Source organism: Monopterus albus, unplaced genomic scaffold, assembly GCF_001952655.1.
Source record: "Monopterus albus unplaced genomic scaffold, M_albus_1.0 scaffold271.1, whole genome shotgun sequence".
In the NCBI taxonomy this organism is placed as follows: Eukaryota; Metazoa; Chordata; class Actinopteri; order Synbranchiformes; family Synbranchidae; genus Monopterus; species Monopterus albus.
Window position 1 is genome coordinate 229,969 of NW_018128151.1, and position 27,538 is coordinate 257,506.

General features: G+C 41.3%; 1 protein-coding gene across 8 annotated transcripts in view; it reads right to left on the minus strand.

Moving 5' to 3' along the window:
- Positions 1 to 27,538, minus strand: part of cacna1g (calcium channel, voltage-dependent, T type, alpha 1G subunit) — a 254,312-nt gene that overhangs the window by 43,265 nt on the left and 183,509 nt on the right. For 6 of the 8 annotated variants that reach the window (XM_020622050.1, XM_020622048.1, XM_020622047.1 and 3 more), the window contains 10 exons: positions 25,853 to 26,200; positions 25,042 to 25,221; positions 23,266 to 23,366; positions 17,584 to 17,707; positions 13,307 to 13,375; positions 10,868 to 11,052; positions 2,341 to 2,467; positions 2,122 to 2,247; positions 1,905 to 1,994; positions 1,495 to 1,687 (listed from right to left, as the gene is read on the minus strand). In XM_020622050.1, the coding sequence (XP_020477706.1) occupies positions 1,495 to 1,687; positions 1,905 to 1,994; positions 2,122 to 2,247; positions 2,341 to 2,467; positions 10,868 to 11,052; positions 13,307 to 13,375; positions 17,584 to 17,707; positions 23,266 to 23,366; positions 25,042 to 25,221; positions 25,853 to 26,200 (1,543 nt within the window). Of the gene's footprint in view, positions 1 to 1,473; positions 1,688 to 1,904; positions 1,995 to 2,121; positions 2,248 to 2,340; positions 2,468 to 10,867; positions 11,053 to 13,306; positions 13,376 to 17,583; positions 17,708 to 23,265; positions 23,367 to 25,041; positions 25,222 to 25,852; positions 26,201 to 27,538 lie in introns of all 8 variants that reach the window. The other 2 variants (XM_020622042.1, XM_020622045.1) reach the window with 1 other exon arrangement.

The window sequence follows — 27,538 nt, forward strand, 5'->3', positions numbered from 1 at the left end:
GGGAAAGAGGGATGGAGTAAGGTCAGAAGGAAGCGATGAAAGATTAAGCTGGTTTTTGTTCCTACGTTTTGTCTTTCCAGAGATTCTGAGTCCAGTTCCATGAATTAACACTTTCACTTTTTGCTTTATAATGATCAAGAAGCCTTTTGACTCTCAAAACAATCTTCGCAAACCAACCACCTTAAGAACTGTAGTCTACTGAGTTGCACCAGTAAGCTATCTCTTTATTGAGCAACCTTGCCTTTTTATTTACCCTAAACAACATTGTGCATTAAAAAGGTTTCTTGGCCAAAAAATACTAGGCCAGGAAAAGGAAGACACTTTACAACCAAAAGTCAAGAAAAGAAATATCAAAAACAGGGAAAACAAACTTAGAAATATGAAAAGTCTTATGTGAGTTCAAGAAAAAGGGAAGGACCTCTTGAAGTATAAAGTGTAACATGTGTAAGAGTGTACAGGGGTCTGGGAGAGTTTCTTGATTGGTCAGATACCCTTGGCAGACGCCTCCTGAAAAAAGAAGATCGATGTCCATCTGTATTTCTCAAGAGTTTGACAGAAGCATCCCAGTCATCAAATAAAATGATCATAGAGTAGGAAATCAAAGGGAATTTTATTACAGCTCTAATAAATGAATAGCGTCCACTGCTCCTTGTACAGCTGCCTTAGGAATAAGTTGATAGAGAACTGTAAGTACAAGGTTTATGCTAGTAGATGCTAATGCTTGTGTTTTAGTCATAGGAGGCAGTGGAAATAATAAAAACCAAACCAAGCAGTTTGTCACCAACTCCTATACAGCCGTAGGGGAGGGTGTCCAGGGAGGGAATTATCCCTAACTTCTACAAATTTCATCTCTTATTTACATGAAAACTCGTTCTACTTATCTTCCACATTGTGGTATCTCCCTGCCCCAGCGGCTGTACTAAACCATACGCAGAAGAGGGGAAGGGAGCGGGAGTCATCGTCTTTTTGATCAGGGCCATTAAATGATCAACAACTCCCCCTCCCTCTAGCTCTCTATAGCCACCACCATGCAAGTTCCATCTGTCAGCACGCACTGGGCATGCTCCAAGGGGCCATCCCAAGCACAACGTCTACGGTAAACAAGGCAAGGTAAGAGAGGAGGGAAAGGGAGGGGGCTAACACCGGCAGTCAGCTGTCCTAACTCTGCAAACTGGCTGATTATAGAAGCTTTTCTTAACATCCAGCTTGATCAATTTGCTGCAGGAGGTAAAGAAGAGCCTCCACAGTTTGTAGCAGAGTCTGCAGAGCCAAAGTAGGTGACCACCAGACTGCAACAAAAACAAGCCAGAATCACCCTCTGGCTAAGAGAGGATGAGCGTAGCAACTATTGTTGGTACTAGCTCACTAATTGCATTCTTTCAATTTGGCCAAACCAAATTAATAAGAAAAAAGAAAAACAAGGCTCAGGCTCAAATCAAGCAGGACTCAGAAAGATGTGGAAAGACTACCGACCAGCCAGCTCCTTCTCCTTACTCCGTCTCTTTTTCTCCATGCGTTTCAATCTTTTCTCCTCCCTGCGCTTGGCTTCCTCGGCCTCCTGGTGGCGTCGACACTTATGGAAGTTCTCCACCACAACACCCACGAACATGTTGAGCACGAAGAAGGCCACGATCAGCAAAAAGGAGATGAAGTACAGGAGCATCCATGGGTTGTAGTTCATTATTGGCTGAAAACAGGATAGAGATGATTTTATAGATGTTCAAAAGCCTTTTTACTCCATGTGCATATTCAATTCTAACTTATAAATGACTGGAAACAGAGAATATCAGCAGATATTTTTGTGTGGATTGTCCCAAATGATTCAACTACAGCCAAATGCTGTGACATGTACCCTGTACTTATTTTACATCTGTGTACATGTGTATTCCTGTGCACAGACTGACCTGTTGGTCAACTCCTACAGCATCCAGTCCATCATACATAATGTCCACCCAGCCGTCTTTTGACGCCAGAACAAACAGAGACATCAAGGCCTGAGAAAAAGCAAAGGAAGAAATATACATAAATTCTATACAGACAAAGCTTGTGAACATCACATTCAAGTAGTTCATCAGATAATTCGTTTTTTTCCCAGAAATCTTGGCATTTTTGAGGTTGTACCTGTCCCAGGTTGTCAAAGTTGTACTTGTGCCTGACCCATTTGTAGTTGGCCTGCAAACAGTCTGACTTGTTAGTCATGTTCTTTGCATCCTCCCCTTGACAAACGAAGAACTTCCCCTTGAAGAGCTGGAGAAAGAACACACAGACATGCCCTTTATATTACAGTGAAGCTCAGGAGATCTCTGTCTGTATCCTGACTCTCCTCACGTCCCCTCTCACCTGGACTCCCAGGATTCCAAAGATAATGAAAAAGGCGCAGCAGATGACCACAATGTTGCCGATGGGCTTCAGTGACGACATCAGGGTCTCCACCACTAGCTTCAGCCCTGGCGCTCTGCTGATCACGCTAGAATACAGCATGTACAGTAATAGCATATTAGTGCACTGTGTGCGTATATGTGTTTGCATGGCATCTTAGGCCACTTATAGTACAGCTCAGACCAGATGGAGCAGTGTTCCAACCTCTAACCTCCTCACATCCCTCTAGGCCCTCACCCTGTTTGTGCACACATACTTACAATATGCTCTTTTTTTATATTTGTTGTTTATTGCAGTTGGGAAGAATCTTGACTGATGTGAACACATTTCAGGACCAAAACACTTGTTAACTCACATACAGTTTAACTTCTTTTTCACCCGCTTCTTGTCTTTAAAAAAGTCTTCACTTTCCCTCTTTCTGCTTTTTTTTCACTTAGGAAAACAGACACACCTAATTAAGCCAATGGACTGATGAGGATGTTTAATTAGTGCCAGCATGGCTCTGCACTGCAGCTGAGCCTCTCAATAGACACATGCACTACATGGGCTTTTACACAGGAAATAGAGATGTTTATGCATGAGCATGCAAATACAACTTTCACACACACACCAAAGTCAATATGATGTGATAAGGAGAACATGAACAAGAGAGGAAAAAACAACAATGGGACAATGCAACATTGCTTTCGAGGTAATCATCTAATCAGTCTTTATCTGCATTGCATTTGTTCCCTGAGCACACAGTTGAATGAAGTAAGCGTCAATAGTGCATAAAGAGACATGAGCTAATAAGGAGCCAAGTCCACTGATCAATAGCCCTAATAAGAGAATAATGAGCATATGGCTACACCTCCTCCCTTTTCACCTCACTGCCTCTCTTGGTATCCTACTGAAAACCAGGCTGGTATGCAGTACTGTCTATGACCTTTAGTCAGAATTCAAGAACTGCATCTGCATGTGGCTCCTTTTAGGATTAGTGTTGTTACACTACCTGTCACAAGTTTGTACCCACTCTCCCATTGGTTGAAATGGTAAGTTGTGTCCAAACCATTGACTGGTAGTGCATCCTCATATGAGAACTTGTTCACATTGAATTTCTTTGTAAATACAAGGATCTAACTCCAATTTTTGTCAATTATGAGAAGATTTGGCTCATTTTCTAGGCAATAATACATATAAAGTGTAATGACACCTTAATGAACTAGAAATGCAGTTCAAGGTGTACATTAAAGGGTCGAGGAATGTGTTTTTCACAGCCAAATGCCATGTATGGTAATGTTTTTTTTTTTTTTAAGTTTCTTCCAAGCATGTAAAACTAAGAAAATTGATATTGTGAAAAACAAAATTGATTCGACATTTCAACCAATACACATAAGACATCACAACATTCCAATAGTACATGCTTGAAAGGGAGTAGGAAGAAGTATACACTTATCTAGTCCTACCCCCTTTCTTAGACCGTGGTACCATTAGCCCAACACCGGACACTCAGACCCACAGCAGTGCAAGTCCCCAACAACCCCCATATATCAATCCTATCACCGCGCGTCAAGCCAACTTTACAAAAACACAAAACAGAAGCTATACTTAAACACTGTGAGACATTTCTTCAGGACTGTCTCTGTTTTTTGGTTGAATTTGAAAAAATTCAGAAAACCACAGCCAGTGTAAAGGCAGCACAAATGTCTGGAACTTTCTCCGGTGTCACAAGTTTATATTCAGTGTCTATACATAAAATATTATCTTCATACACCACACCAACAATACTCCAGTCTAATCCGCCATCACGCCTCCTCATTCATATATCTTGCATTACAAACCCTTTTGTATTTATATTTAAACTGTTCTATGCTAGTACAATATTTTAAGTCCTCCCTTAGCTTATTCCACAATTTTACACCACTTATAGAAATACAAAATCTTTTTTTAGTTGTACTTATGTTTCAAATGTACTGCCTTTCATTTTTTTAAACTTCAACACAGCTAACCTGCTGCTATTTCATCCAAGTGCTTATCCTCACTCAGTAGCTTATGAAGTAAGAAAATTTACAGGAAGAAGCAAATGTAGCTTGAGAAGTAATCAAAAACCATAAATGTGGTAAACAAAAGAAAAGGTGCAAGTTGTTGGGGAAAACAGTCCATCAAAGACAGAAATGTCCAGCTCAGTCCCTTACATCACACTAATGTACACATTGCTGCTTTGGATATGAAAACCCACATAACCTCTCTGTCTCTTAACATCACGTTCTCCTTTTGAGCTCCACTCTGACAAATATGCTGAAGTGAAAAGGCTTATTAAGGAAAGAAACGACAGAGAGATGAGGTCGCTATTATGAGTCAATACACTCTGACGATGCAGAATGTGAAGGACACCCACTGCTATAATGTCTATTTGAACATGACATGAAAAGGCGGATGAGGAGGAGCTGGATGGACAGAGCCAGAGGGAGACAATGTTAGAACTTGTTTCTTCTAATCTATCGCTCTAAATAATTTCCCAGCAGCTCACAGCATGTCCTTGTTTTGTGTGCTATACAAAGAAGTGGGAAGGAAGTAGCCCCCGTGCACAACACCTGCACACATGCACCACCCATCTCCCTACTCCACCAGCATATCCCTCAGACTGAGGAAAGAGAACAACAAGTAGGGCAGTAAGTGTCAGGCATGTTCCCACAGTGCAAACACTGGGTGTAATTAAGCGATGCTGGGAGATAGAAATAGAGAATCGAGGGAGGAGAGGAGGGCTGTTGTGTTGCAGGGATACACAGGGAACAAAAAATGAAGCAGCTGCTGTTTTCTTGCTTTTTTGTCTCAACTTTCTTTCTTGCTTCACCTTCCTGTGTAAATTTCTTCCAACCTACAGCCGTCCTTCCTCTTTGACTATCAAACTTTGCCACTCACTGCTCCTGTACCCGCCGGCTACATGAGGGAAGCTAGTGAATTTAGCTGTCACACATATAACTTAAAGAATGGAAATTACATGCTGAGTTAATTGGCCTGTTAGGTATTTGTAGTCAGATAGAAATTGGATAGATACTTTATGTATTAGAAATGTTTAGTGGAGAGAGGATGTCTAGTTAGACTGTTAAATGCTTAGGCATGCTTATGAGTTTCTACAGGGTACATCTGGTCAAGGATAACTAGAGAGAAGAGTGGATGACTGTCAGCAGACAGGGTGTTCAATATTATTATTATGACATGTATAACTGTAGCCTTAGCCATAATATGTTCTTATGTTTAAGTCACGACATGTTACTAGAAGTCTGTGAGAATGTTTTTAGCTACACACCACTTAACCAACAGACACACACACATTGATTTACTTCATGTTTTGACTACTGCTATGACCAGCTGCAAAGCTGGCAACAGAGACGTCTCGGTTGACATTTCTGTGTAGTATGGGGCTAGCCCAACCGAGGGGATATAATGTATAGGCCTGGTGGGTTCAGGGTCTTTCATCTTACATCTGCCTGGGAGCAGTTTGGAGGTGCAAGATACCTGAGCGTGTAATGTTAATTTTACCTGTGATCCTTTGAATAAATCAGCACTGTTTTGAAGTTACTTGGACTGGCTCGTCTCTCAGAGTTAGCAATGGTAACAAGAACTGAAGACCAACAGGCCACTGTCAACGCTGTCAGAAACAAGGGACAAAAAATGTACACACTAGCAAGCAAGCACATAAATTAGCCAATGGAAGCCTTGGAATAATTACATCATCATTAAGTGACGGATGAGCTCAGAGGCTGAGCTGACAGGGGTCAACCATGGGGGGTTTCCAGTAAACAAAGCTGTTGACCAGCCCTGATCCCACAGACACACACACACACACACACTACAAATCTGTTTAGATCAATCCACCTGCAGTGATGCCTGAGGGTCCGGCGGGGGACAATTAATTACACCCAGTGGCGGACAGGAGGAGCTGGAGCAGAATTTCTAGATTGCAGATGAATTGTCAACGAGGTGTAGGTGGTGTTGTGTGACATAAAAGTGCCACATGGTGACAGAGGGTAACTATCTTTTGGGCCTTCCCTGAGACCGGCCCTCAGCTCAGGTTGTGGGGTTGACAAATGACTGCTGAAGTGTTTGTGTGTGTGTGTGTGCCCTATTAAACAAAGCTAATGCATCATTCTGTCAAACACACAGATGCATAAACATGCCAGGGCAGCCCAGAGAACCCTCCTGTCTTGTGCAATGTAAAAGCCACCATTATTATCTTTAACGAGAAACAATCCGCAAAAGACATCTACACACAAACACATTCACATAAAGAAAGTCACCTATTTGCAGAAATACAAGAATACACACAAACAGTGTAGTGCAAAGTTTTCGCCTACATTACAGTCGACATCATCTACTGCCTAAGTGGCAAGAGACCATGGATTTCAACCTGTGAGCACATAAATGATTGTTGACTGATTATTATTCCTGAGTCAGTGCCTTCAATGCTGCCTGTGTGAACCCCACATGCACTGTGCTGCCAGAGGGGAAAACACAGAGGAGCTTGTATATGATTTAAACCCTCAGTGAAAGCATGTTGAACTGGAGTGACAACAAGCTGAAGCAAACATAGGCTTTATGGATCACAAAGCTGACTCTGCTTTAACAGGCACAATTCAGAGTTTTTGGTATAAAGTGTTCTGACCTTTATTGCTTAAACGCTTTGCTTAATAAAACAGAAAACTGTGCTAGAGATACACTATATTGGGATGATTGTGTAGCCACTACAAATTATTTTTGATTAGCTTTAATTACACAATTTTTCAAAGACATTTCACAAACAGACTTCTTTATTTAGAGAAAATAATGGAGTTTGGGCAGCTGATTTGCAATGAACACCACTAATAATGAAGATAATGGTACTGCGCACATCATTTAGTCTGACAGTTAGAAAGGAGCATAAAATTTCCAACTGAGGAAATACACTAGACAACACACTGACAAAGCAGACTGTAGATTCTACAGAGGGAACTGGAGCTGAGGGAAACATATCAAACCAGTTTATTTATCAGTACATCTCACTTGGCCAACACTCAAGTGACATTTTGCCAACAGTGAAAATATCAACCATGTTTAATAAATTCTTCATAAGAACAACTGGGACATAATTAGTCTTAGTATTAGAACCTTCATATATCAAACATTAAATATGATTTTGTCTGCCCAGTGTCTGACCCAGAATGGAACAGACCTGGTACAACCTGGTTCGCTCAGTTGTCACACCATAATCACATTCATTAATGGCTCAATCATAATGTGTATCAACACCTTAAGTGAAGCTAAGCAAAGGAACCAGGAATGACAAACCACTATGGCAGAATGTTACAGGCCGAAACAAAGATGCATCAAAGTGTACCTTGGTGTAACCTTTTGAAACAAATGTATTCAAATCTTCTTGAATGTCCACATTAAATGAAGTTAAACTAGGCTAAATGTTTTAAACAATTAGACCAGATCATTCTGGTGACATCATCTACAGAACATAGCAGCCATTAGCTTTGCTGCATTTTATGACCTTTCTGAATCTGCATCTGTGTTGGCACATGGTGACGGCCACTTGGGAGAGAGAAGTGGTTTCTCATTAACACTAAGGCCTAAATATCAGAAACACATTCTTGCTAATCCTTCTGTCCTTCGATAGCTGCACTTCTTTTGTCACAACCTAACAAATGGTACACCTACTACAAAAAACAGAGGTATCTTCCTGAAGAGACCCCACCTTTCTGACACTGTATGGTTGTCTGTAGGACGACATGGTGTTATAGTGCATAGCGCTGTCACCTCACATCAAGAAGGTTCCAGGTTAGAACCTCATGGCTGACCAGGGCCTTTCTGTGAAGAGTTTATATGGATGGCTGGATGACTGTTTGTGTTGTTTAGTGTTGCAGTAGAACAGCATGTCTAACATGCTGTTCTATGGTCCATCCATCCATCATCAATGCTGCTTATCCTGCAAACAGTCACGGAGGGGCTGGAGCCAATCCCAGCTGACTCTGGGCCAGAGGCAGGGTATGCCCTGGACAGGTCGCTAGTCTATCACAGGGCTGACATAGAGACAGGCCATGGTGTGGTCCATGGGCAGTGGTATATTTATTCACATCTTAAACAGAAGTATGGCTTTTAAAGGAAACCCAGGCAATAATTCCACTCTGTGTTGAACAGATTGAAAAATCTCCAACAGGGTCTTAAGTACCTGCAGCGCACTAAACCCAAGACATCCAGTAAACCCACAGCAGCACACTAACAGTTTAATATGCTATAGCCATTAATGCTCTGCTCCTCCTTTTGGATTGAAAGTTAATAACCACCTTAAAAAATGAATTGATAGTATTACTTTCCTGTAACTCATATGCCGCCTCAGCGGAGAAGACAGCCAAGCTGCTCCATTTCCTTCCTTTTCCCCCTCTTTCTTTTCCTGCCTTCTGTTGTTTCTCTCACTCACTCTCTGCCCGTCTTCACAGTTTTATTAATCCTATTTCTCTCCCTGCCATTTTGTATTTTTCTCAAAAACTGAAAACATCACTCCCTAAAGAAATAGTTGCCCTTTGCTCCCAGTAATATTTCTCCCACACATTAAATTTGTCCAATTTCCTCCCGTAATTGCTGCATATTTTCTAATCTGACTTTAAAACCTTCAAGACATTAATCCAGCCTCAACCCTGCTGCCCTCTGGGGATTAACTACAGGCGAGAGGACAGCAGAATGACTTAGAGACAGAAGAATCAGCAGCAATTTGAATCAGGTACTCTCTTCAAGTGTTTGTCACAGTTGCACCAAATCAAATTAGAAAGCCCCTTGTTTGACAACAGGTTCATTCTCTAATGTCACATTAGCATTTCACTTGCAACTGTTTATCTGGTTTTGTTAACTAATTAAGGAAAAGACTAAACACTCATCAATAAAAAACACAGCGTTTCACATTAGAATCAAACACCTCTCTCCTTATCCAGCCACCCAACCCCAACCTCCTCCTAACACAAACTTTCTCACTTTCTGTCATAATTACTACAGCCCATAGAGGTCACAGGGATGTAACAAAAAAAAACAAAGAGCTAGAGAGAGAAGTTCAAACCCTGGCTCCTATTTCACCTCCACATAGCTGGCCCATCAGAGAGTGAAATGACTGTGAATGTTGGATCGTCTTTAAGTTACAGGAATGGTCGCACAAAGCTTTTTTTACCATCCAAAAAACATTTCTGGTGGAGTATACTGGCCTCTTGAGTCAAGTCTCTCCTGTAGGGGAAAGATACTTGTCACTCCTCCCTCCCTGCTACGCTGAGCTTGGCGTCGCCTTGTGGGGGAGGATGAATGTATGATGATGACCTGACTGCTCCTGTTTCTTGCTGTCTGACTCTAGCAATGTTGCCAGACCTCAATTAACTTGGTGAATTTAATGTTATTATTACTTCTATTACTGATGGCGCAAACAATGAAACTCCAACTGAGTAGTAATAGACTGGAATTTATGAGGTCTGTGGTGTGACGGAAACACACACACGCACACAGAGAAACGCACGTAGCAAGAGAGAGTATGTTGCAAATACACACAAGAAGAATATCAAGCACATAAAAACATAAAAAAACCACCATCACACAAACATTACAGTATGAACTCAAAGAGGAAAGTAGCACTGTGAAGGCTGGGAGCTGCCAAAGATTTCCCTCTCACTTCAAAGGTGAAAGTTGAAAAAGCAAAGAATAAGAGAGGAAAGCTCGGTGGTGTTTAGTGGGTTAATCTGGCAGAAGGAAAATGAATATTTGATTTTTGTGCTTTTCATGAGAACTGTGATAAATATTCAATAGGGGGCAAAGGCTTGAGAGGCTCCCCTTCACCAGATGAGGCACCGAGCACACGGCTGCGTGCCAAATAAAGCATGAAGCCACATGCGTTCAAATGGCTCAACATGTACACACACCAACACACACACTGAAGTGAAAGCGAAAAGACTGCACACACATGTAAGGCCCATTTGATCTCACGCAAAGATGCACATTTCTCTCACTCTCTTTCTTTCACACACACATTTTTAGACATAAGCACAACAGTCCCCAAATTGATGATTTCTGCCTTATTTCCGCTCAAATAAACATAACTGTGCAATTGTGTACATGCTGACAATAACACATGCATGAATGCACTCTAAAGTAAATGCCTACACACACATTTCCCAAAGGCCCCAGAAGGTGGTATAGTGTCAAAGCTGAGAGAAAGCTCAGTTTGTTTCACCTCCTTCCTAAAATAAACATTCATCATGCACTTTTATGATCCCATGACTTGGGGAACTTGAGTGATTTAAGCTTTTATACACTATTTGTGTTGGGTGGGTAGTGGTATTTCAGTACTGCTCACCAAACATGTCCAAGTACTAATTTGTATGAGATCTTATTGTACAAAAGGTAAGACTTCATTTTATGATTTATTATGGTTGACTGTCTTCTGAGTGTTTGTTTGTTTATGCGTTTTGGCATTGCTGGGAGTGCCACTCACCGCAGTGGCCTCAGGGTCCTCAGCAGCCTCAGCACTCTTAGCATGCCCAGGATCTTGGTCCCCGAGTTGGAGATGAGAGACACCAGGATGTCAATAACAGAAATCATCACCAACATCCCATCCAGTATGTTCCAGCTGCTCCTCAGGTAGGCCTGGTCTCCGAAACACCAGCCCATTGCTACAATCTGGACAAGGAGGTATGGCACATATAAAGACATAGCAGAAGCTGTAGAGTGTGCTACTGACATAGCAGATAATGCAACAGGGTTAACTGCTGAGCTACAAATTTATCCTGGGTGCATTTAAAATTCAATATTAACCCAAAATACAAGCACCATGAAGTGGTACACAAATCAGTAATTCAATATCTATTTCTATCTGTGCGGTTTCAGGATTGTTTGTTATGAAGGCATCGTTATATTAATTGGGAGTCGATGCTTAATGTCCCATAAGCTCATCTTATTGACTCTGTAGAGCGAGTGATTACTCAGAGCTTGGCAACAAAGATCAGAAACGCTTATTTCTAATTCTATAGGTTGTGCCTGTAAAGCAATTAAAAATAATAGGGATGGGCTGACTTTGTTGTTTTAGCCTGTTAAATCAGGCAAAGACAATTATTTGTGCTTTATGCATTTCCAAACACATATTGCACCTAAGAAGATGAGAGAGGGATGTGGAAGGAGGATTGATTACATTAGCTGGTGCTAGTCAGTGTGAAACAGCAGCGACTATAGTGTACTGTATATGAACAATGTGTCTCATGAAACTTTATGAACAAAGACAGGCCTCAGTGACAGATGGCTTCTCCTGATGCTTCATGTTGTGTAACTGAATTCAGCAGTGGAACAAAGTGCCCTTATTTAAGTACTTTTACTATTATACCTACAACTCTGAGGTTATTACACTTGACCTGAAAACCTGTAGGTAGTAGAAGTACTGTGTACTTCTACTACCTACAGTTCAGGAATACATAGTACGTTTTAATTGTCCATTATGTAACAACTGTATGTATTAATGTAACACTATGCAAAAGGTCCTTCTGTTTTTATAGAAGTGCTTTAACCAGTGCTGAAAGAATTATTCCAGCCCAGTCTCACAGCAAAATGTATAGTAGCCACGCTAGTCGACGGTATAAAATGTAGTAGTGTTACAGTGATGGCTGTAAAATTGTGACATGGCAACATTTTATGTATTGCACCAAAATGCCATTCCTCATGGTTTTTTATCGAGGTTGTCAACAAGGAATAGATGCATTGCTGCCACCAACTAACATGTAGACAGAAACTAACATGTACTGTCCTTTGAAAGCTGTTTCAAGACAGTTTGGAACTTTAGAATACTAAAAACACTAGCAAGTGGTGGCTGTGGCGGATGGACGGATCAAACAAACAACCGGAGCTCATGTCCAGCATTGAGTTTTAAGTGTTTCAAAGTGTTTTAACCAACCCCAGGGCCTTTTCCTAACCATAAGTGTCTAGTCTGTCTCTTAACCCTGACCTTGTAGTGTGGTTTCTGTGCTTAAACCTAACCATTTACTTCTGGTTTCAATTTTTGATTGAGAAAAAAGTTGCAATGTCACATTTTTCATGGTGTTATTGTGAGAGTGGTACGTTTTGATTTGACATTTGCTGATAACCAAACACTACACCTGAAGAAGTCATAGTGCTCTGTACAATGTGTGTGTGTGTGTGGACTGTGAGTCCAGCAATTGTCCTGGAACCAAAAATAGAGAAAGCGGCTTTAAGTGAGTGACGCCCTGAACTTTCCTCCCCCTCTGCCTTTGCTCGCTCCCTCCCATGTCTGTACGGACTTACATTCAAAGCCGGGCTGTTTGAATTACAGCGAGACAATCCTCTGCTAAGCATTATGAAACAGCCTTGAGTGTATGTGTGTGTGTTCCCTGTCTGAATCTCAATCTCACATTCTCTTCCTCCCCTTCCTCTCCCTGTCCTCCCTTTTAACTCTGGTTTTTGTGTGTGTTTTTTGTGGGTGTCAAGTAGGAGCAGGTATCAGGCCAACTTTATATTTTCTCTGCAGCCTTGTGTCTGAGCAGTTTTGGAGTCCGGGTCTGGATTCACCATTTTATGCAAACATTTAATGTTTTGAGTGAACACAGATGTGTCCCATCTTGTTTCATTAAAAACTGGGGGAAAACAACCGGTGTTTTTATGATACCGCAACATTCTGTGCTACCAAATACCTTGTGGTATGAGAGCTGATGTCATCTGAGTAACTACGGGCAGAAGTCAGTGATAACTTCATGGATGAATGCTCATATTTAAAAGGATAACCATAAGAAGACACAACCCATAGGATGCAAGCTACAATACATGCTAAAGAACCAAGATATTTTCTAGTACTAGGTAACCACTGGCTAAAATAATCACCGTCATTTGCAAAAACGGTGGTGTGCATCAGTGGAACTCTAGAGCCTCTTACCTTTACAGCCATCTCAGCCACAAAGATCGATGTGAAGATGTAGTTGGACACTGTCAGAAAGATCCGCTCCTGCCAGACCATAACAGAGAAACCTGGTTGAGTTGAGGGTCAATGCTATTACTTCTAATGATATATAAAGTCACATTTTGTCTGCTTCTAAATCGATCTAATGCACAGCTGAATGATTATGAGTGAGACATTTTTCATCTCATATTTTATCTGAAACATCTTTGTACAAACACCCCCACTGCGCTCACTAATGATGACTGGCAGGCAGTAATAAAGTTTACTCTTTAGTTGAACTGCAAGAAAGATTTTAACAAGGCATCTGATTTGGCGTTCAAGCTTAAAGCTTATTTTGTGATTTATTTATTTATTTTGTCTTTCAAAATAAACTGCTTCAAAATAAAATCCCACAATCTACCAAACTGCACTGGGAACAAGGTGGTACAAATGCTTCCGCGGTATAGAGATGCACCAAGACTGAACTTGGTATTTTGGTACCATGATGCATCAGGTCCTTTATAAAACATTTCAGCAAACCATCTTTGCATTCTGTGATCATGAACACAACAACATCAGCACTGAGCTACTAGAACTCTATATGTACACACAGCCACATTATAACACTCTCATGTTTCCTTGTTGCTTGAGGCAGCATGACTCAGGAGAGGATGGGAGCCTATTTACTGAGATAAACAAGGCCAGAGGAGAGAAAACGAGCAGGCTAGTGAGAGTAAGACCCCATTCACTGACTGCTTATTTACTCTACTTCCCCTCTGTCTGAGGAGACACGACCCTGTGCTTCCACTGAACGTCTTTGTAATGTACAGTATGTGAGTGTGTGTGTGCCTGTGAGCGAGTATAGGTGACTGTCTTTCCCATGACCCTTGCACATGCTCCGAGGAACACAAAATCACGCACATAAACAAGGACACGGCAGTCTTACAGCAAAGTCTCTGGGAATGTCAGACATGACATCACTGGGAATGCTGCCGTCAAGTAGGTTTATAAATTCCAGACTTGACAACAGCAATTCCGGTCTTGTGTGAATGAGTTTTCATTCATTACAAACTAACAGGACTAACAGGCATGTGGTAAGGAATGAGAGGAGCAAGGGAAGGTAGTGAGAACAAGGGACAAGGTGGACATCAATGCTGTGTGCCTTAATGAGACAAAGTCACCAGATCTACAGTTTGACTCAGTTAGGTGTTGATTCAATCACATTCTGGTAACAGGCTGGAAATGTTGGTCTGTAGAATAAAATTACCATCTGTAATATGTTATGTTTTCTTTATATACCTTGCTAGTCTGAAATATTGCATGTAAATATTTACAGCCATGCAATACGGTGGCAGGTGTGAAGCAGCAATGATCGTATGTCAGCAGCTTTTGCCTTTTAGCTAGCCTACAAAAATTCAGCACAGCACCAGCTTGATACTACTTTTTATATGTGGCAAAATGAAATGACTAAAAAGAAAAAATGAAATTAAAAAAATCAAGAATTTGCTCTCCAACAACTAAAATTTAGTTTTTTAGCTGAAATATTGCATGTAACTTTAAATAGCTGGAGCCATTTTAGCTAGCTAGTCAACCAAATTTTAAACCAAAAACAACTTAAAATTGTGCTTTTGCAAGCTGAAATAACCCCCCTGGAGTTAAGACTTAGTTTTCAGTGTGTGCAGCAGGACACTTTCTTTGCAATTTGTGGATATTTTAGTTGTAGGTTGAAAGAAACCAACTGTAAGAGAATAAAACTGTGCTTATTTCTCATCTCCAGTGGTGGTGGTGTTAGTCCCTGTGCAGTGCCTATCATCCAGTTCGTCTGACCACAGCTCAGGGAACCAGATGTTCTCAAGAACTTTCTCCAGCTCAGTCTGGTTTATAGCAGCATAATGACAGAGGCCAGCTATGACTTAAACCAAGAGGCACTTCCAGTAGGTAATTTACATGGAGTGGAAACGCTCCACAGTGAAAGCCCCAGATGCCTGACAGATTCAGTGTGAGTCCTAACTTAAAAAGGAACACAACTGTATAATGACAGCAGCATATTAGTAGATCACTGAACAAAAATGCATTATTACAAGAAAATCTTACATTATGAAGCTTTTAATGATGCAATTACAAATCATTCCGAAATTCCTGAGCAACAGAAGACAAGAGCCAAACCACAGCCCCTGGAAAGCTTTCATCACAGTCGCCTCTGTAGCTCCATTTCTCCATTTTAATGTTGCCTAGAGCAGATGACATAGTAGCTGAAAACCCAGTCTGTGTTATATATTGTTGATTATGATATACAGTAACTCACTCCAGAGCTCTAGACAGAGATGTATTGTCCCCTAGCTAAATTAGAAATAATAAATCATAATAGGTGGTATAATCATCCTGAATCATTTCCACCAAGCCACAGGAAGACAGTATCCAGGCAACCTTCAGTGCCAAACCAAAACAGCAACGGACTACAAGCCAAATACAAAGTGTGTGACATAACTTCCTGGACAATAAACTAATTATTTAGCCTGCATTCCAAGTTAAAATGCTAGGACTCAAACACCTTATCTCTGTAACAGTGACAGCATGTCTATTTAGAGAATATTACGTGTCACTAGTCAGGCTGGAATCATGGGTGATGTGAAGTCCAAAGAGTAGGACAGAGTGATAGATTATACAGTATGCTTGGTAGTTATATAAGCAGTGAGTGGAAATCGATTCATAATCAGATTTATTAATTTATAACAACCCACACAGACAAACAAATCTTCCTGGAGCAATAAGCATTACAGCTTAAAATGCTAATGGCTGCTCATTCTCTTGTTTCTAGCTGCTTGCTGCGTCACACATTTCCATCTCATTTCAATAATGGCCTCCGGACGCAGGCTGGACATGGTGGCCATGGCAGGAAGCTGACAAAAGATAAGTACATTTGAAAATACTGCTCTCTGATCTTAATGTTCGAGCAGCTGCTGTGGTGGATTTCATGTATTATGGGTGTGTTGCATATACTGTACATACAAATTGGTGACAAATTAAAGGACAGGCAACATAATATGTCTTAGTGAGGTGCTGGGCCACCACATACTACTAACCTTGCCATTGATGACTGTGAAAGCCATAGCAGATAATTCACATTCAATGACCCCTTGTGCCTTATTGATGGGGGCACTGTTATCCTGGAAGAGACCACTCCCATTCATAGAAATGTTTCACCACCAGATAAAGGTGATCACTCAGAACAACTTGATTTGCAGTGACCCTTCTCTTTAAGGGGACATGTGGTAAATAGACGTGCACCTGTCACTGCAGGGGTTAAACATTCAGGTTTTTTCTTCTAATTTGTCACCATCTGTGTGTGTGTGTGCAGAGGTGAGAGAGTAGGCATCATCCTACAAGTATGTGTGTGATCTCTCTGTCCCGATGAGAGCAGGCAGTCTGTGTGGTGACCTCCATTTGTTAAACATCTCCTTTCCTGGACATTAGCTGTGGACACCAGCCCACAGATAATTAAATCAATTACAACACCACCATCTCCTCTGTGTTTCAGTCGTAAAACAAGCAGAACAAAGTGTTCCAGAGAGACCAAACAGCGATTAGGGCCATCCACAAAGCACCTAGCTCAAAAAGAAAACAATGCAAACACTGATAATTATTGTGTCTATGCAGGGAACGGCTGGGCTGTGTTCTGCTGCAGCTGCTGGAAGTAGACAAGGACAGAACATGGAGTTAGGTGAGTGTGTGTGTATGTTGGATGCCTTCCAGCCCTCTACTCTTTGAAGGGATGGTGCGTTAGCTAAGGAGGTGGTGGTGTTGATGATGCAGCACGGTAGATGCAAGAGTATAGCACACATTACCCACAGCGACTGGCTCACAATCAAACAGCAGCACTTCCTTGCTTACACACTCCATTTCTCAATGGAAATATATATGTGTGTGTGTGTGTGTGTGTGTGTGTGTTTGTTTGAACAGCCATCACGGTTGGACTTGCTGACAAGTTCGTTCTCCCTTTTTCCTCCATTTCTGGTTAGACGCATTTGAGGTGACAGCGAGTTTCTCTACTCTACACAAACTGCAAAATTTCTGTATCTATATATACATAAATATAGTGTATGTTTCTTTGCCCATCTATTTCTTTCAGCCTGTTTTCTCCTTTTCTTACTTTCTTTCTGTGCTTTATTCTGTGCTTGTCATTGAAGACTATGAAGGCGTCACGCTGACGCTGTAAAATTTGACAGACACTGACTTTACAGGGAGAAGAGTTAGTGGTTGTGTTTGAGACTCACGGCACTGGTGGGGTTGATGTGAGGCCTTTCCATGGCAATAGTGATGCAGTTGAGGAAGATGATGACCAACACCACATGGTCAAACATCTTGTGGTTGATGATCTTGTTGCACAGGATTCGAAACCTGACAAAAAAACACAGAAATCCTGAAACTTCAGTGACACTGGAAATGGGCTTGATGTACAGTGTGTTATGCCATTGAACCCAAACGAGTGAATCAACAAGTGTGTGTTTTGGTGCAAATATGAAAAACCCTCTGATAACTTCTTTATCTTATTCCTTCTGGGGAGTCAGTGTTGTTTCAAGCATGATCTCCACTGTTCTTCAACTTTAACCAAGTTTTTAAATTTGTAACCACAGCAATGAAAGCTTCATCCTGCTGACAAGGGGCATCAGATCAGAAATCACTCCTGTACCAAACTAACACAATATATTTTAATGTAATAATTCGTTACATTAAAATTCATAATTCGTCTGTCAGAGCTTATACCTAGTGTGTCCTGCACCATTGCCACTAGTTGGACCCTGTTGGCCTTTCAATCAATTTGATATGTTGAATTGGCATTGGCGGTTGGGCTTTGTTGGTGACAGAGACCACGCTGATTGGCCGTTGAGCTTAGTGAATCAATGCAGGAGAAAAGAATGCTTCAGGAAGCCCCCTTCAGCCTGTCGCTGTACCATCCATGATTTCACACATTTAGTGTGGTTTGTCCTTTCTTCTTCCACAACCAAAACACCAAGGGCAGAGAACGACAGTGTCATTTGTAACTTCTTAACAGACATATTCTTGACTAGAAGCAGCAATAAACAGCAGCTGGGCTGAACAAGAGCTGGTTTGTTTACACTTGTATTTCCACTGTTTAGCTCTTCTTCTTCTTTCCCTTTCTGAATGGCAAATACAGATGCTGCCACCTGCTGGTAGAGAGAGTTATTGCTGTCATGCAGGCACAGAATATACAGTATGTACTAGTTGGTCAATGGCTGTTGTCTGTGCTCTGTGTTCCAGTGTCCCTTTTTCAACTTGACTGGCCCAGATAAACGCAACGCGAGGCAATGTAACAGTCTGTCTTTGTCGCTGGTAGTTTTTTTCATGTCAGCTTGATGTTTCTCGGCGCTTAAGCACCAACTCTGGGAACAAACATCCCCTTGCTTGGTGTTTCACTATCCAAAATTCAGTGGAAGGTACTTAATACATGAGTAGGATATAGAGATAAAACACAACTACAAACATGAAGCAAACAAAAAGTGAAGCAGAAGACAAGCTTGTGTCAAAGCATTAAAGTTTTTGAAAACTGAAAGGTTTTTACGTATTTATACATCAGTAATATTATGGGAGTACTGCAGATGTACTTTCATATGTATCTGCATATATATCTGGAAAGGATAATGCAAAAATGCCCTGAGTGCTGGTCATGATGGAGCTAATTTAACCTATGTTAGAGTGTTGGGTAGTTTAATCTGCAAAGTACCCTACACAGTAACTAAAGTTGCCAGATAGTTAGTGGAGTAAAACATATTCCCCACTGAATTGTAGTTGAGTGGAAACACTCAAACATAAACAAATGCCTATCTAGACCATGTTCTGGATAATATTACATTTTACATACTGTACATGAATATTTTCTGAAACGGTGTGCACAGTATACAAGTAATGATCTAAATTTAAACAAAAAGCTTGTCTCACACAGCAATGCTGTAATGAACCGCTGTAGAGTTATAACTCATTAATTAAGCCTGACTTTCATTACCCAACATGAATGACAACAGAGAGAGAGAGAAAAAAGAGGGAACGCTTGTTATATACTGTATGACAGGGGAAGGATCAAACCGTGCATCACCATGTTTTGATTGCTCATATCAGTGTACAGCAGGGGGTGATTTTTATGAGGCTACGATTTGGATTTTTGGCTATAAAGACATCATTGTGTCAAGACTTGCTGAGTCTGTGTGCATGTGTGAGTGTGTTTTATCTCACTGTGGTGATTTTTATTCACACAGTACACAGACTGTAAAGCTAATTCTTCTTTGATGTCTGCACACCAGAGCTTTGATGAGGAGGGGAGGGAGGACACATAGCAAACACGCCTCTAGTGTCAACTCATTCTGCATGGTTTAAAGGGCCAAGGTCTGGCTCGGAGCTTTAATGTTGCGTTCAACTGGCTCCCAAGACTCTCAAACATTCAAACTAAAACCATTTTAAAAAATCATTGAAGCAAAAAAACAAAAATAGCCCTTTCTCCCAAAGCTGGGATTGAAAAAAAAATCACTGACATCTTGACAGATGAATGTTGATAAAAGGATTTAGACAATTTTTTGATGATTTACCCTCTGATGATACTTCAAATGCTTCTAACGTGACAGCTGACACTGAATTAAAAACTGATCAGTTACTTTTCAAGTGTCATAAAGTTTGACCAAAGCTGTAAATCTGTGCACTCTGACAGTGACCGTTATGTTTGCTGATTTGAGCAAATTCACCTCATTTATCATTTCTTCATCTTCATTCTTTGAACATCTCTGTGGTGTTTGTGTTCATCCCTGAACTCACCTCCCGCCAGTGGCAGTCTGACATCTTGGATTTTTTTGCTGAAGAAGTTTGAGTTTCTGTCAGTGCTGCTGCTCTGCTTTGCTGCTTTGAGCATGGCTTAAAAAGATGAGAGCCTTTTGTGCTGATTATTCAGTTCTTACTGTGTTCATTCCAAACAAACCTCAGACATAAACTGCATCATTTCCTGTGTGTTGGATGATTGCTTCCGAGGAAAGAGCTGACAGATGCAGAGAACAGTTGTTACTTTATATTATATCACTTGGCAGTGCAAAGTACCAACACTTAAAGTTTCGACATAAAAATGCCACAGATCATTACTTTCACTCTCTACTGTAATTCTGAAATGTCCTCCCTGCTGGCTCTCCCATTCTTATCTGCATCTTATTATCATAGCTGCTCAGGTGACCCACTTCCCCCACAAAGTTCAGTCCAATTCCACATAATCCAACGTTAGACAGAGGACCACATGCACAACCCTGAGGGAGCCCTGCACACCCCGGGTACCCATGTGGATAGACCACTATTCTTACACAGCCCATTCTTGTGGAAAGCTCGTCTAATCGTAGTGACTGCATAACAATATGCCTACATAGCCGACCCACTCCTCTGCTCATTAAAAACTTTCTCTGCAGCAATCAGCAGCGGTAACAACAGCAGGCATAACGGCACGTTGAGGTGAACTCAGGTCCATGTGAAAGACGCTGGACTCCGGTCTCCTGCTGCGCTGCTGTTCTTGATGTGATTGTGAGCACAGGCGGGTGTCCGTCATGGTTCAAGGCCAGAGTGGGCACCATGCAGAGTCTATGTCCTTGGTGTCACACTCAGCCATGGCCAAACCTTGCTGCCTGCTGTGACTGAAAGCCAACTAGAAGCCTGGTTTGAGCCAAACTCCTTCAGGTTTCTTAATACTTTGATAATAACAGACTACAGGGAGTTCTTCCTATTAACCTTTTCCAAATTATATAATATGTCCAGCAGAGAAGAGAACTTTTGAAAAGGCACACTGTACACCTTTAATGCAAAACAACAGGTACGACGTTCATACTGATAAACTGCAGATTGTGGCTACATTCCAATAATTTTACAATTAAAGTCAAACTGAAAGGTAAATCCTCCCCAGTTTAGTGAAATATGAACTATATTGGTTCTGCAGCTTTGTACATAATTCCCCATTTTATAAAACGAGGATAAAACTGTTTTGGCCATATAAAAGAGCATCTTAGCTTCAGAAGACATCGACAACATTAGCAGTCACCTTGGGTGTCAGCTTCCATTTTTAGTCTTGTTAGGTTATTTCTTAATTAGATAGATGTGGATAGAGATTTGTTGTCTAGGAATGTTTAGTGCAGACAGGGTGACTAGCTTTGCTGTAACTATTCAGCCTGCAGTGAGGACTGCAGGCACGCCAAGGTTACAGGAAAAGAGCTTTTAGGGTCAAACTGTAATGTTAGTCTTAATATTTGTCTTAATGTGTAAGGTTATGTCCAATTGTTTAGATACACACCACGAAAACAACAGTCACGCACCTTGACTTTTCCTCATGTTTTGGCTAAACGATAGAGCAGCTGCAAAGCTTGCTTATCGGGTGGCGTCACGGTTTGACGCCCCTTGTAGCATGGGCTAGCCCAAAAATGATTAATATTATATAGGTTGTTGGGTCCAGACTTTCTCAGCTTTCTGCTGCCTGCGCGCAGGTAGAGGGGTGAGAGAGCTCTGGACGTGTCCTGTGAATTTTACCTGTGATCCTCTGAATAAACCAGCACGGTTATTTTTTATAAAATCTAAAGCAGTCTCTTTCGTCTCATTGAGAGTTCCTGGTTTGAAAGAACCGGAAGAAGCTACACAGAAATAATAGCTTATAGTCTCTTGTTGCAAAAGTCAGATTATGAAACAAGCACACAAGTCAAAACATACACCAGGGATATATGTACTGATTTCTTGATAGTTTTGTAATTTTATTTTAATAGACTTTAATACTTTCTGTGTTGCTGTCAGATCTTTTGTGAAACTAATTCTGATGATGGGGATTATAATTATATTGCATATGAGAGTCATTACATGCCACAACTCTGGTGTCAGCTAACATTAAAAGGATAAGGTTGGTCATTTTTTATACAGTAGCTACAGGAGTTTTATACAGTAGCTACTCTCCACAGGCCTACAGAAAGTAAAACCAACAATTAATTGCCTCTATTCACAAGTAATGTCTGTCAATCTGTCAGTCCTAGGTCAGCTTTTTCCTCCATGCCAAAGACCTCCATTGTTGTTCAAAACTGATTAGAACCACATCAGAAAAATACAGTACACCGCTGCAGTGGCTGACATGTTTCCTCATCACAAAACTGCTACTTTAAATACTGTTGATGCAGAAAATGACTGGCCTCATCCTTGAAATTCCCATTAGGTGGGTGGAAGGTTTGTTGTTTGATGTTTAATTAGCATGTCATGGTGCTGCGGTGGCAGGCCGGGGCCAGCGCGTTGCTGAGCGTTGCCTTCACAGCCATATCCTCCAAACAGACAGCAGAAAGGTACAGATCAAAGCCCTACAACGGGAGGAGTGACAGAAGACGGAGCGAGGGAATGGAAGCAATGGATTTAGCACGTGGCTGAGATAAAATGCAGCACTGGGTAGGAGAAACTCCCTTTCTCCCTCTGCTCCTGCTTACTCACCCCTGACACAGCAGAAATGTTCAGATAAAAGACTTGTACAGTGAGAATATGGGAGGTAATAGGTCATAAATAGGTCATTTTGGTAGGGAGGGGAAAGCTGCACTCACATCACAGTGAAAGAGAGTTTGTCATTACAGTCAGCTAAATGCAATATTAAGAATTCATTTCTTGTCAAGAATGAAGGCTCAGTCTTTCCCTGTACACTGATAACAAAAAATGATTTAAAGAGAGGTTAGTAGCTGCTTATTTTTAATATTTCATTTTATTTTTAAAGACACAACTCAATTTATCTTAACTGTCACAGGAAGAAGGAGTTTACAAGTGTTTTCCTTTTGGAAACAACAGTGCTGTGTAGCCAGAACTTCCATATATATTTATATATACACTCCCTAAAAAAAAACAGCAAAAATGAGACCTGGGCAAAGATGTAGAGTTATGAAGAGAAATGCAGACGTGAATCATACCTGGAGTCTGGAGGGAAGAGGTACAGCGACCAGGTGTCTCTTTGTCGACACCACTCTGGCTGCTTCTTCTCCAGCCAGCGGAACAGTCTGGCAAAACGTCCCTGCAGGGAGTAAGGAGTACACAGTTCATTCATTATTCATATGTACACAACTTCTTGTTGCATATTATGAGCCACAATCATTCCCTACAGAAAGAAGCTTTTGAATGTATTCATTCTTACACTGTTTGATTAGTATGAATCAAACAAGGCCCATTGAAAGAATATATTTTTTGGATAATACAATATGCAGATAAGCATAGCACAGATAAGCATACACATGCCCCTAAAATTAAAAATAACATTTATTTGGAGAGGTACAAGAGAAAACTGCCTTCTTCCCCCATTCATTTTTAGAATATCAGTATAACCACTGACAAAAAAGTATCAGTAGGTAAACATGAGTATAATTCATGTTTTGCATATTATCTTGTCACTGTATTGTTATTGTCTGTATTGTATACATAATTCAAGGATTCACAGTGTAGGGTAGAAACAGCAAGTGCACTCCCAGACTAATGACAACAAAAACTAATAGGAGTCAGGAGTTAACAAACCAGTCAATGAACCCAGATTGGAGGTGTGGGTTGGAGCTACTATGACTGATATGATCAAAAGTTGACTCCAAAGGAGCTGGTCAGCATCTCTGTTCATGAGCCAACAACACATAAATCATGGTGCGTGGCTACAAGGAACATGGAGACCGTGGCAGGACACCACAGAGGAACCTGCTGCTCTCCAAAAACACCACTGCATACCTGAGGTTTGTTAAAGAGCACCTTGACACACCACAGTGCTTCTGAGAACACATTTTATGGGCTGATGAAACTATCTGGGAAGAACACGCAGCACTGCGTAGTGTGTATGGTGTAAAAAGAGTACTTCAGACCAACATGAAAACATTATCCCAGCTGTGAGGTTTCATGATTCGGGGCTGCTGAGCTGCCTGCTGTGCTGTGCTGGGCCTGGACAGCTGCTGTCATCGAGGAGAAAATGAATTCCCATGCTTATCCAAGTATCTTACAGGATAATGTCAGTGTGGCTGTCTCCCAGCAAAAGCTCAGTGCAAACTGGCTGATGCAACAATGCAATGACCCTAAATGTTGAAGTAAATCTACAAGAAGGACTTCAAACAAATAAAATCCAAAGAGCCCACTAGAGATGCTATGGAATGAGCTCAGACAGTTGTTCACACCACATATCCTGAGAATATGCCTGAGCCGCAGCTCTGTGAGGAAAAAATGGTCCAAAATTCCTCCTGAATGTCGGACATGTCTGACCCACAGCTACTTGAAGCACTTGTTTTGAGGTTAATGCAGCCAAAGGAGCTTCAACCAGTTATTAAATCCATACTTTTCCCCCCAGCACAGTAAATGTTTAATGGACATTGTTCAATAAAGACATGAAGATTATAATTGTTTGTGTGTTGTTAGCTTAAGAACATTGTGTTTGTTTACACATGTGACTTAGGTAAAGATGAGATCATCATTTATGTCCAATTTGATGCAGAAAACCAGGTCATTCCAGAGGGTTCATACACAGCACTGTTTCTTGCCCCAGTATATTGACAGAGTCCTTCTGACATCAATTCAACCAACCTTTAATAACCGCTTCTACCAACATGTACTTACTATGGAGGATCTACCTCGAGAGAGATTTTTGTTAATACAGATAGAAACAAATGAACAGGTCCATATAGTATGTACACACAGGTGCACGCACACACACACAGACTGACCAGGTTGGCGTCCTCCTCTGCATTTTCGTCTTCAGTGTTGTCTTCCAGGGAGACGTGTGTGGGACCCAGGGCTGACGGACAGCCTTTTCCATTGCAGTCACTGTATTCTAAGGGCCGTAAGTGACCCAGTGAGGGGGGTCTGGAGCTGTGCATGCTGGCTGAACAGTGCAGGTAGGGAACCTACATAGGGAAGAAGGAGAACCCATGCAGTACTACACATTAACAAATGCAAATGTTATAGCCTAACTTTACACATTTGATAAACACTTTGCAACCTCTGGTTCTTTTCTCCTTTTCACTGGCTTTTTAAAGACAGCACTCAAAGTGGTGCATTATGCTGGAAGATGTTTCGTGCCATAAATCAATTTCTCATTTTGACAAATAGCAGGGTTCCACTGTGCCCTGGGAGCTGAGTGAATGCAAATTTTCATACAAACAAGCTGTTTTCATTTGACTTTAGTTTGTAATATGTGATTGAAAAAAGTTCTCAAGTTGTTGTGTGTGTTCCCACACTGCTACGTGTTGCAAATTGGGTGTAGTGTGCCATTTACTGCTAACAGAGGGCCTATGACATGAAGAACATCTGAGTATAGGCAACAATGAAGAGTGCCATAAAAATTGATAATATAATTTTAAGATGATCACTAAAGGCCACTGCTGTCAAGTGACTAAGACATTGAGTCTGTGTAGCTTTTGGTATTAATCAAACCAACTGTTACTTCAATTGCTTTCCAAATGATGTGTCATACTCTCAGCAATGCCCTAGAGATTAGTCAGTGGTACAAAATCATGGTTGGTGCAGGGGGCCTACCTGTAGCAGAGCATCAGGTGGCAAATCTAAGGAGCTACGAGTCTCCACTGACTCCATCCTCCTGTGCTGTGGCCCTCTCTGTGGCTGGGACATTGAATCTGTCCTAGCCAGGGAGGCGGCGTCTTCCTCCATCAAACCGCCACCTCCATCTCCTCCATCTCCTCCACCTTCCCCATCTTCTGAGCTGGAGCTGCCCTCCCCAGAGAGGAGCGACCGTCGCTCCCCACACGGCTGCTTCTGGCGTTTGAGCGATGAGGCGCGACCCAGGCTGTTCCAGCTGGAACGTCTGCTGGTCCGGCCGCTTCCAGAGCTCCAGGGGGCGTAGGGAGAAGAGCTTCGGGCGCTGGTCTGGAGCAGGAGGATCCCAAGTGGGAGAGAGTGATGACAACCAGGAGAGAGAAAAACAATCACAAGAGGGACTGCGTGCCTTAGTACTCTGACAGTGTTGTTCTTTCATGCAAATTTCCAAGCTGAACTGGAGGGCCTCATTTTGATGTGAGCTGATTTGAATTAAGATTTATGTTGACAGACAGCAGGAGATAAAGTGACCTGGGCTTTTTTTTCTCACTTCTTTATTCCTGTCATCAGTTCATCAAAGAAGGAGTGGCTGCGGCAGCAGTAAGTAGAGTGTTGGATGGGCACACCACATTAGTCATCATCAATCAGTATGACCTCCACACATCAGCAGGATACATACAAAAAATTATGACACACTCAAAAGGAAGCCAGTTGGCAGTCGGCCTGTGGGTAATTCCTGGCACTTGTACATGTTTATTAATACTGGCTGTATAACATCATGGAACCAGACACAAAGGCCACTAAACACTAAGACTGACGCACAGATGACATTTTGTAGGTTATGTACTGTAAGTACATATGTATGCAGCCACATGTACATGTATTAAGGAGAAAACTGAGGAAAGGACTTCTAATTTCTCATTATTATTCTAACAGGTACAATTATTTTATCTTCTGGCATCATGTCAGAATGATCAGCATCACTTCTGGCACAGTGAAAACTACAAATAAATATATCATGGCTGCCTATTAAGCTTTTTGCTTATTTTTTTATTTAAAAACTAAAACAAAGGTAATTTTTACACAAATTCTTTCATTTTACAGTGTAACATCTGAATTTACATCAATTACACATACAATGATTTGTTAAAAAGCTATATAACAACAGGCGTATTCCGTACTGCTGAGTTAGCATATGTGATATTTCTGATAGCAGAGAAAACAACATGGCAACTTTCAACACTACATGTAACATTGTACAGCCACTGGGTTTTCTTACAACTTATACATAGAGTCAAATGTTACATCCCTCAATGTGCTAACCCGATAAAACTAGAGGAAACCTTATAGATTTAGGTAACATTCACCAACCGTTCATAAAGATGTTGATGTGTTAAAGAGTGAACAACAAGAACTTCTACAACATATTATGCCAACTAATGTTTCTACTACAGAGGTTTTTATGAACCATGCTCCTGACATTAATAAGCACTGTTCTGCTTAATACATTGGGGAAACACAGATCTACTGTATGTGAGTGCCATAACATGAACAACTTAGCGATCATTTACTCAGATCACTCATCAAATCTCATGGACTTGAGAGGATCTGACAGACCTGAAAGTGCCATCACATCTGAATGGGGCACACCAGCCATGGTGGTCAAAT